General features: G+C 31.5%; 1 protein-coding gene across 1 annotated transcript in view; it reads left to right on the plus strand.

The window, feature by feature from the left end:
- The window catches only part of LOC129231640 (uncharacterized), a 113,800-nt gene that overhangs the window by 54,754 nt on the left and 46,621 nt on the right, over window positions 1-12,425 (plus strand). Inside the window, exon 2 of the mRNA XM_054866004.1 lies at window positions 1,846-3,253. Coding sequence (XP_054721979.1) covers window positions 1,912-3,253 — 1,342 coding nt within the window. The 5' untranslated portion in view covers window positions 1,846-1,911. The remainder of the gene's footprint in view (window positions 1-1,845; window positions 3,254-12,425) is intronic.

A 12,425-nucleotide genomic window follows, 5' to 3' on the forward strand; every position in this document is an offset into this window, starting at 1 on the left:
TTTCTTTACTAAGGACGAAACGCATATATATAATTAGAAAGAAAGGCTGATCTTTTCTATAGCAATAAAGTTCGACTGAGCAACAACAGCGAAACAAAATATAAAATACAATACATAGATTTTTTTTTTTTTTTTTTATAATTTCATATTTTGTTCGGCTACATTTTTTTATCGTTTGCCAAATTAAGCTAATGTTTAATCCTAATGTTATTTTCTTACAACGTATTGGAAACAAAATATTTTTAAATTTTTTTACTTTTAGAACACTCGTGAGAAAAATAAAATTTTTAAAAGTTAAAAGTTAGTGTTATATGGGCACACTAAACTTCTGAGACGGAGACAGACACGATTTTTCGTATCAGTTTCTTAAAAACAAAGAAAAAATCTTTTTATAGAAAATGTCATCCATTTTTTAACAGTGTGTAGAACGAAAATAAAACTCAATCTTTTAAAGTTTGAATTACATCAAAAACGTGTAGTATTAAATTCAAGTTTTATACCGTGTAATATCGAAATCGTGTTGTAGAAGTATAGGAGAAGCTTGTACTTGCAGTTAAAAAACCTATTATAAATATAATTTTAATTCTTAAGAAAAAAAAATCTTCATGTGGTTTAATACTACACACCACACACATTTATGTGCGTACCAATAATAATGATTATACATAAATGTATTTATTTTGTCTGAAATACGATTAAGGTTTACGAAAACCGGCATATCCAATAGTAATCAAATAATATAAAAGAGCGATTGAATATTAAGATTTTAGATTTCAAAATAGAATGAGATATATTTTGTTTTAAATATGTTTACCTAATGATCATAAGGTAATCATAAAAAGATTGAATTTGTACTTTTAAAATTTGGTTTGAACTCGGACTTCAATAAAACCTTTATCCGCTTGTATGTTTTTTGTAAATAATTAAGTCAACGAGAATACGAAACAAACTTTTTTGTCTTTTGAAAATAAGCGAAAGATATATGGGCAATTCTCCACGGGTAACTGACTGACATTTTTGAAGCAAATCAATGCGTATTTTGTAATATTCAACTCAAAATATACATTTTAAAAGCAATCGTTTCCCGTGAAATATTGTATTTTTTAGACTGAATACAATGGTATAAGTCAATTTCCAAAATACATTTTGTACGATTTAAAAAAAAATGTGAAAAGAATGGTAACTGACTGACATACTTATTTTTAAAATGCCAGTCAGTTGCCATGCTTTTGATAAATGTTTAAAAATTATCCAAAATGTACTTCGGGATGTGAATTTTACCATTAAATTCAGCTTAAAAAATACAATATTCCAAGGCAAAAAATCTTTTGCACAACATATACTTTTTTCTTATAGTTTTACTCCAGTGAACAAAAATAAACCTGATTTCACTGAACCTTCACAACAAAATATTTTTTTATGCTTACATAAGTTTACAATTAGTATTTATAGAGAAAAAAAGTTAAAATTTCATATATTTTAATTTGCTGAAGAAAACAAAATGTTCACGATATGAAAACTTCCTTTCATGTAAGTCTGCTTTGATAACACTGCAAACACAGCAAGGGTGCTATTGCGATTTCTCCAAGGTCACATTGTTCTTGTAAGTTTGTTAATAACTGATGGAGTTCTTATTATTCTGCCACAAACCGATCGTAAACTTCTTCACATTCTGCGTTTGCTTTAGGAAAAGCGTAAAGGAAAATTAACATGTACTGCATATTCGATATATTTTTCTTTCAAGTATTTAGGTCATTTGCAAAACATTATTGAGAATCTTCTGTTGAAAATGTTTGTTGTATATGATTAAAAAAGCGTTAACTTATGATTGCTTTTCTATTTCAGCGGTCTCTGCGTTCTTCGTTTACCGACTCTACAGCCGTGAACGTTCCAGTAGTTAAACTTAGCAAGATGACTTCCAGCACAGTTCCAAAAGACGGTGACCGCTCAAGTGGCTTCAAAGAAAGTTTGCGGTTCTTTCAGAATCAAGTAGAGAAAGACAACGCTCTCTATGCTAGCGCTCGAAAGACTCTTATCAATGGCCATAGTGTAAGCGATGATGCCGATAGCAGTTTTCAAAACAAAATTAACCTAAGGACAAACTCTGCTCCTAGCGTTGATAATATTCTTAGCAATGTCAAAACGCTGTGTGCCAATCATAATGGAAATCAATTAAGTGACTCAACTCCAAAATATCCATCAGTTCATCGGAATATTAACAAAGACAACAAAACTCAGCCTAAAGTCACGCCCATTATCTCCAAAACATGCGATGATGAGTTATCTCGTCTGAATGGAGGCGTAACGAGAACAGAGCAGGTTTCTGTTTCAGGAAAAGTCACGGTATCGGATCATAGCAAAAGGCCATCACTACTGAGTAGTTTTAATCCTACTTTTGAGCCTGCAGAATCTGAGCAAGACACCCAGAAAGACAAAACCTCTGTAGAACTCGGCTTTGGTTCGGTGCATTCAAAAACTAACTATCAATCGCATGCTACATTTGGAACCAGCACGACGTCCTCTATCAAAGTTGAGACGAACTCCATTACGGACTCATTTCAGCATCAACTTTCTTTTGAAAAATCAAATTCATCTGCTTTAAAAACTAACTCAGAACTTTCCACGTCCAAAAATTGGAAAGAATGTGCACAAAATGAGAAAATGTCTGTGTTGAACAAACTCGAACCTATGAATAGTTCATCGAATCGAACATTTGGACAGTGCAAAGATAAACTATTGCCGGTGGACCATAAAATTCCATTAGTAAAGAATACTTCACATGTGAAATCAAGTCCAAATGAACAAACTAATAAAACTTTAAAAGAAACGAAACATAATGATGAAGAACTATCGGAAAAGCATTCGGATCCTTTTGAATCTGATTATGATTCCCAGGATTTTGTTGTTCATAAAGCAAATTTTTCTGAGGACTTCCTTGAAGCTATGTCTGAAGATAACTATAGTTCCGTTAATGAAGACTACGAAGTTGAGCATCTGGAAGAGCAACCACGTGGTCCCAATATACCTTCCCCTGATTACGCAAGCGATGAAGAGGAATGTTATATACAGCAAGGTGACGACGCAGAGTATGAAGATGTGGAGTTCATTGATAATAGCGCACAATATGCCAACGATCCTAGGAGATATATTTATTATTCTGATGACAAAGAACTTGAAGTGATTCCCGAAGAAGATGAAGACGATATTGACGATGATAATGAAATCTACAGTCATGACGAAGTATATAAGCCAGGTGAGTCACATTTGCTTCTCCTTTTAATTAAATTACTGAAAGTGTAGAAATATGGTACTTTTAATGTTCTGGCTATGGAGAAAATAACGATAATTTATGCAAAAAATGCTGAACTGCAAATTATGGTATTAACTAGAATAAAATTAAAAATATTTTAAAACTGCAGTTGCAGAAAAATGGCATGCTTCATTGCCCGTATCCGCGTCATTTTTCAATTTATTTTTGAACGGAACTAGCATATTTTACAAATTCGTGATGTAATATTGGAGCAGAAACCTTCACAATTAGTCAATTTTTGCGCAGGATATCATTTTTACAAAAAAGAAATAAACTCGTTGTTTGTAATTAGCAACAAAATAAACGAATGCCATCAAAAATACTATTATTTATAAATAAGATCTGCATCCACATCGGTATCTTTAAAGGAAATTTAATGATTTTTAAAGGTTTAAGTTCGCCTTCACTATAAGTATCCGCTCCTTATTGTTAAAAGAGAAGATTGTACGTCCCCTTTGCATGATGTAGTTTTCAGAATCTTTAGAAACTATGTTCATTAAATTTCATTACTACCTTCATTTTACTACTGAGTCAACTCCTGAATTGAACAGAGTCCGAAAACCCGCCCTTCCCATTTTTTACCAAAATGGAGGAAATATTAAGCATCGAAATCTTTATTTAGTTTGAAAACATGCCATATCCTGGAGATGGCTTGTTTTCTAACTAAATGTGGACCGATACCGTATATCACACTAATAACATCATCAACCACATCACAGAAGTTCACTGTATCAAAGGTGAATATAAATATGATTCTAGATTTCAAAAACTGGAGGCCGGTGTAGAGTAGACCAGGGGAATGCCGCCACCTAAAAGAACTTCAATCTTTATTACCACCTAAAATCGTATTTATGAGCTAGATCAATATTTTGGATTATTGTACGCCATCTTAAGAATATATACAAAATTTGTCATTAATAAATCTATAAAAGAATCATTTCAATAATTATTCAAGACATCTACAGGTATATATCTCAGCTTATTCAAAGTGGAAATTTCTTCAAAACAACGTGCGTCACTATAAGAATAAAATAACGCGCGCAATGGCTGCTATCGACTAGGGACATTGGTTGTAGCATGGTTCGCTACAGGTCGGGAGCTGTCAGGCCGGCTATCCGGTTTCTTGACTCAAATGTCAGGGGTGGCGGCATTTCCTCAGATGGCGGCAATCCCCTGGTTTACTCTATTATAAGAAAAATGAATCATCAACAGGCTCGTATGAAAAAAAATGCAATTTCAGGTATCTAATTGCTAGTTTTACTTTTAAATACTGGACACCTGGCGAAGCTAAAGTATCTCTATTTATTGGCGATTTAAGCAAACTAATGCTTGCTTAGTCCAAAACAGTACCCTAAAAGTGGCCCCATTGCCAGTAAAGGAAGCATACTCTGGAAAAGTTGCCATAAACCGCAAGAAAAGTGTTAAAAAACATACCCAGTGATTTTTTTTTTTTTTTTTTTTTGGCTTCTTTATGAAGAAATATGTTTATGGCCCTATTAAACTTACTTCATTAACTTGTTCGTTAACTGCAGAAATGCCTATGAGCATTAAATTTGTAGTATGCATAATAAGTTTTATTTCAAGTTTTCAAGGAAGAATTAAATTTACTTACCCTTGCTAAAGGAATGAAAAGTATTTTGTAGTGTTCTTGTCCGAAAATAAGTCATCTCTAGTTTTTGATTTAAAGAAAACAATGAAACAAGAAACGTTATAATTCCATAGAGGCAGTCATATTCTACGATAAAATAAATGCAAAAAGTGCTATATATCAGATGAATATAAAATAATGAAGTTTCTTGTCTCTCCCGTAAAACTAGTTTTGATGGAGATGACTGGTTTCCGGACTCATCGATTAAATTAATTTCAGACGCTTTTTTAATAAATAAATTTTACTATTGAGATTTTACCAGCATTTTCTACTGTTTGACGTTTCAATTGAAGAAGTCACTGAGATCTCATTTAACTGCAACAATTTCTATTTAAAAAAAGTAATCGTAACAGACTGTTTTAAAGCTATAAATAAGAAGCACGTTATAAGTATGCTATTGAGAAATATTTAACTTTATTGATGGAGACTCACCTCAAAACCTCCTAGTTTTCTGCTCTATATTTAATGAGCGTGATGACTGCATAATTACATTTTTGAGCTATATTTTCAGAAATAATTGTATTCAGTTATTCAGACAGAAAGTATAATCCGGTTTCGCACTATTATTTGGCTTTTTTCGCTTCACGCTGGATTTTAACGGAAAAGAAAAACCTGCAATTAGTTAACCATGATCGATTGCGGGTAGTACGTCTTAGTAATGTCAACTTTTTCAAGCCTTTTTTCTTATTTTATGTCTTTTTCGTGATGAATACTACGATTTGCGGTTTTGATGTCTAGACTTTTGAAATTAAAATATGAAGTTACTCAAGCGTTCTGTCGCCACAGTCAGCTTTGCTTGAGACACATCACATATCAGTCTTTTTTTTTTCCTTTTTTTCTTTTTTTTGATCTAATAAAACTGTAAAAGGTGATAATTCTTTGTGATGAAAGAGAAAAATGATTGATTAGGTACTGAACTATATTTCTTCACTTCATCGTAAACTATCTGTGTTATTTTCCGCCTAGCAATTATACTATAAAAAATCTGGTTCGGTATTTTTCTTTTTGATTTCAGCTACATTATACGGTAAAGAAAACTCATTAAGCGCAGATATTTACCCGTTAGGTTTCAACATTTTATGTTCTGTCTATAATCATGCATGCAGTAAATTAGTTAAAAACTGAACATCGCAGAATATTAAAGCTTCTGCATCAACTGAAAGCAGTGCACAAGCAACCTAAGTAAGTTTTTTTTTTCTCTTTAAAAACTTTGGTTTGTAACTTATACTTAATAAAGTAAAATTTCTGCTGAATGAATGCAAATAGAAACAATTTTCAAACATAATAAATTTATAATCCAAAATAATTTTTAAAAAAGCTTTGAAATCCCAAAAGTTTTAAAATCCAATGAAGCGTAACGTAGCAATAGAAAGTTTCAAAACACACGAATCTGTCTTGTGTACAGATTTTGCGCATAGCTTTATGTATCGATATTTTTAAATTTGTTTGGTCATTTTAAACATCTATACAAAAGCTTCTCCATTTGTGCTGAAACATAAATTTGATAGTTTCTAAGTATTAGTTTCATAGCTTATAGAAAAATTAAACTAATATTTTGAACGACTTAAAGCGCGCTGTGAAGTTGGTTTATAATTTTACATATAAAAACAAAAAGTGGCATAACTATGACAGTTTATGCATTATGCGCAAAATATCAACTGCATTTTAACATTTTAGGAGGTGGATTTTTCTTGGTATTTCCCCTAAAACGCCGCATGTTTTGTTTTCAATTGGCATTGTACCCAAATTAGTGTTTTTAAATACCAGGAGAACAAATTTCCAATAAAATACACACTGAAGATGTTATTAAATCGATTTTTAACTTCTAAATTGCATAATCAGTTTGACTAGAAATAAAAACTGGTGTAATTTTTCAGCTTTTGCTTAATGTACATTTTTTTCAAATTTTGTCTCTTGAGAATGTCTATTTCTTGTTATTTAACTTCAAACGTGAACAGCAAGGTTACAATATATTCAGTAAATTACCGCCCATTAGCCAGGGCTAAAGCAGAAATACGTGAAATACACCGCCAGCTCAGCCCTGGCTAATGGGCGGTAATTTACTGAATATACCTTGCCTCGCGTTCAATCTTCGAGTTGAACCGAACCATTGCTTCGGTCACTCGTCTGGTCTGCTAATTCTATATTAGCTACCAGTTTGTTTCGCACTCTTGGCTTCCTTATGAGGTTTTCCATCTCCAGCTCAGTCACTTTCCTATGCCGGGCTGATGAGTGCTAATAAGCACGTAACTGCAGTCCTCGGCTGGAAATGACTGAGCTGGCGGTGTATTTCAAGGTTACAATAGTTTGCAATATTTTAGGATATTTGACTGTAAAGTATTTGTTGTTTTTTCAGTTAAAGTCCAATGTCGACAACGGTTTTTTAAACCATATCTCGTACTTCAGTTGAAACATGATTTCTTAAGCATTTTTGTTGCAATTTAAACAAGAAATAAAAGACAAAGAACGTTTTTGAAAATGATTTTAAAAAAAGGAAATTTAAGTGTCAATTGGTCCGCCATTGCAGAGCCATCTCGAAAATCGGTAGACAATGTTAAATTTGAATGCTGATTTTAAATCAGTAGTAAAAATAAAGGAGGAGGAGTAAAAAGTTGACATTTGAAGTTTTAAAGTTGACTTTCTCTGAACAAAATTTTATTGAAATTTTTTTCTTGCACAGTTTTTTTCTCGATAGATAGACGTTTTTTATCTCTAGTGTAAACTATTCAAATGAGAAAGAGTGTTTCGTTATTTTTCTCAGCATTGTACCGAAAACCTGTTGTATCTTTTCGAATAAAACTCATATTCTTCATACTTTTCTTTAAGCAGGATGTTTTGTGCAGACTTTAAATTATATGTAAGGAACTTGATTTCTAACAGAAGCGCGGGAGCCCTGTATCTCTTATCTTCACGCGTAAATTTCCTAAATTCACTATAACATGTAAAATTTTTACTAAAATGGAAAATAACATTTTCTCTATAGAGAAAAGAGATAATTACACTAGAATAATATTTGATCGCCCACTTCACTGTGAAACTAATGTATGATATGTGCTTCCGCTTTCTGAATTATATAATCAAAAAGTTTTTTAAATGTTTGAAATATTTTGTACAATAGCCCAAACATGACTCAAAAATTTAGTTGGGGAAAAAAGTTACTTAAAAAATCAAGCATTTAAATTACGTGTAGTCATACAAGTTTCTAGCTTATATGTTCTGTTACTCTTTAAATCAATAAATCGTCATTTTTCCATTTCCAAAATAACAACAATAATAATTTATGTGGAGATTTTCTTTCCGTTATAATTGTAAAATTAAAATCCGATTAAAAGAACTTGCAAGCCGAAAATTATTTTCTATATTTGGAAAATTATAGCAGACATTTTTATTAGTTCGGGGTAATTTTTTTACTGCTGCGAGAAAAGTTAAACATCGAGTTACATCCGATTTCATTGACAAACCATTTATTTGAAATATACTGATAAAATAATTTACTGGTAAAGTATTAGTCTTGTCACAGCAAAGCAAGTTAATTTTTTAAAACAGAATTATTTGACTTCTAGTCAAAAACAATCAACTTCCAAAAGAAATAATTGCCTAATCATTTTGCATATAAATTTTAACATTATATTTTTTCTTTACTTCTAGGCCTAAAATTAATTATTTTTCTTTGGTGATAAGGAACTATGGGAAATAAATACACGTGCTTTTTCATTCTGTGAATTTTCCTTGCATGCAACTTCATTACATGAATTGATCAATATACGAGTCTTGCAAATTTAAGTTCTAGGGCTTTAAAACAAAATTGAATCTATAGTGTCCACCTTTCTAAAAACAAAACTAACTTCGTTATCCGCTGAATTTGAAAGTATCTAGGAAAACAAATTATAGTTTTGACCTTATATAATGCAGATGTTGAAAATTCGTTGATGAAATTTACACAATATAAGTTAATTAAAAACTAATATTTTAAAACTGTGAGAAAACTTTCAAGTATTTCTACCCTAACTTAAACCATTATGAACAACACTAAACATGAATTTTAAGTTTTAACACAATACTTCATGATACTCTTAAACAGTTCTTTGTCTCAATAGTGTTGTTTCTTTCAGTCAAAAGTACTACTTTTAGTCACTGAAGTTAATAGAAGGAGCAAAGAAAATAACAAGGATCTAAAAAATACTTTCATTTTCCCAACAACTATTTTTTAATTATATTTTTTAAATGTACGATTTTTCAAACAAAGTTATTAAATTAAAATCATACTGTGTCAGGAGTATCTTTGTATCAAATGTAAAGATTAAAAAATGTGCGTTCTCCTGTTTAATTAAAATATTAAGATATATAAAAAAAATGTTGGTGCAATTATAGAGTCAGATTGACCTACGCGTGACGGTGAAATGGCCATTGAATGTTAAGTAATTTTTCCATTTTTAAAAGAGCGTTTCTTTTGCTTTTTTATTTTCTTCAACAAAGGAGCATTTTTAAACACAATAAGCTAATTTAACAATCTTGGAAGTGTTTTAAGTACAAAATAAATTATTTAGTTACTATATTCAATAATAAGTATCACACTTTTATAAGAGAAGTTCATTGTATAATTTGGACCGACGTGCGGCACGATATTTCACACTTTGGTCTGCTTTTTAAAGTTCTTTTTATATTTACTTTTAAATAGAAGTTTATGAACAGATCATTAAAAAAGAGAATCTTAAATGCTAAGGTTCAGTAAAAAAATCTTACGGCAAAAAAATCAAACTTTGTTCATTTATTTTTTGTTGACATGAAAAATGGAAACTGGAAAAGTTTACCAACGTGGAGCCTCAATTCTCCCAACACTCAAAAGCAACTCAATTTACAAATTAGGACTTTTACGAGTACAGAACGTAATTTATTAGCATTTAGGTAAATAACCTGGATCCAAACTATTTAGTTTTTTTATGTTCAAAAAAAAAACTAACTACAAGGCAATATATGTTTTGAAACAGACCGTGCGTTATGTATTTCACCCGTTACCTCTGTAAGGTCGAGGCCATTGTATAAACAGTTAAACTTGTTTCTCATCTTTGTGTTGCTGTTGTATTCAACCCCATGATCGCTTAACCTGAAACGAGAATAGATAATAACCATTTATTTCTTTTTATTTACTTTTTGGGGGAAATGTATTTATTATGCTAACGGGTAAGCAAATATTTGTGTCCGATGTTAACCTAAAGTAAATATACTGAGAGATGACTTAGGTAACACAAAGGAAATGTTTGTCTTGCTGTGGACTAATGAAAAACAAATGGAGGTTTTTGGGTAACGAGATGAACATTTTCTAATTAACGGTTACGAAATTTCAATCACTGCTTTCTTAAAATGTTTCTATTCAATGTTGTAATTTTTCTTTTTTTTTCCGAGAGAAAACAATTTCAACCTGATGTTATTGCCTCTTTAGGTTGATTGGCTTACTCGCGTTTTTCCTCTAAGAGTGAAATTTGTAGAAGCCGCGGTAAACGTTGTTGCTAATGGATTTTTTACAATGTACATTTTCAAATTTTGTACATTTTACGTTTTTTTATCGCATTTGTTTTCTTCCATGGATTTTCCTCATAAATCTTAAAATTACGCTATTTAAAGACGCAATTTCGACAAGTAAATTCTGTTTTTATCTCGCATTTTATTTTACTTACTTATTAATGTCCTGTCAGTAAGTTTAACACGATTATTTATAAAATGTACATACTTTTTTTTTTTTTTTTTGAAGCTAAAAATAAACTTTAGTCAAACATAACTACAGTGCTATTGAATAGAGTAATAGAATTTAAAAAACTATTATAACACAATGAGTAAAATTTGGTATAATTAAGTGCAGTAGGATTTTACGAAATGAATAAATAACTATGTGCAGCATTGTTGCTAGTAAGTTGCCTATTTTTTACTATTTAAACCGTATTTTCCCACCTCATTGCTTTTCTAGGATGACTTCACATCCAAAAGCTTACATTTTTTGCGATGAAAATGATGTTCCTTGAAACTCTGAAACTGGTGTCTGTAATCATTTGCTTATTCGTGCTTTAGCAACGTTACATTCTACTGTTAGACTATGATTTTGTTTAAAGTTTGTCACGAAAAGTGATAAAAAAAAAATTAAGTCGAAGTGCTTATAAGTCTAGCACAGTCAAATACGTATTAACTTTCCCTTGAAATTCATATAAAGCAAAAACCCAAAATGTTATTTATAACGTTTTTTAAAGCACCTATTTCATTATCAAGACAAAAATCAATCGTTGATTGCAGGAAAATTAAAATAAGTAAATAAATAAATAAATAAAGTGGGAAAACAGGTGTTCTCATATGATCCTTAAAGTTTTGTAATTGAAAACTTCATTATCACTGCTGCCGAATGAAAAGAACCGGAACACTAACTGCAAACAGCCTGACTTATTTCTCGTTATTAATTAAGGAGAAAATACAGAACTTAATAATCCATGCGATGCACGAAGCTCATAAATACGAATTTGTGCTTGACATATTGTGTGGTATTTATTAAGCTATTTGCACTTCAATGTCAGTAATGTCTTGAGTACAATAGGTCCATCATCAAAACCTAGCAGAACAAAACGATTGCAAAGGGTGCTGAATATTTTTTTTACTACTTGCTTCATAGCCGTGGATTTACTCCAAGTTTGAGCCAATACTTTATTATGAAACCATAATGTTTAATAAGACACCGGATGTAGAGCATGGTAATTGTAACTTCGCCAAAGCACACCTCAACAATGACACAATAGTAGGTTATCGACATTGCTGCCCCTTTGCACGGCATTGTGACTCGGACAGCACTTGCCCACTGCTGGACGACGATTCGAGACGTTGATTGGGAAAAACGAGTAACGCTATTCTTAATCCAGTTCTCTGATGCAGAAGATTACATGCGTGTATCGCAACCCGTTGTCCATTTGAATCCAAGTGACAGTTCGAGAAACGATCGCATCTGCTCTTTCGCAGAGTGGAATTATGTCGAAAGTGAAGGATCTTTGTGGATATTTTTCTAATGGTGAGTTTCTTGTTTCAATCGATATTTCTTACACTGTTCAAAAAAAGTTGATTATTTTTAAAAAACTAAGTTTGTTTTCAATAATGCTTGAGATATTTAGTGCACTTTATAGTGACAAAATCATGTGGATCGCACTAGCCTACTCTAACGTATGACTACTGTAAAAGGTATTGTCGTAGACTTGGCATCATCGTGAATCGAAAAATGTTCTTAAGGTGTGTAAAGTAGACCTAGCATTACGAATACTATTCAAAAATTTTCAGTGCACATAGGTTTTTATAATAATGCTTAAATATTTAGTGTAATTCATACTGACAAAATAGCGTAGATAGCACGAGCCTATTCTAACGTATGACTTCTTTAAAAGATATTGTCGTAGACTTGGCATCATCATGATTAGGATAATTTTTCTTAAGGCCAAGTGG

Source organism: Uloborus diversus, chromosome 10 (genome assembly GCF_026930045.1).
Source record: "Uloborus diversus isolate 005 chromosome 10, Udiv.v.3.1, whole genome shotgun sequence".
NCBI lineage: Eukaryota > Metazoa > Arthropoda > Arachnida > Araneae > Uloboridae > Uloborus > Uloborus diversus.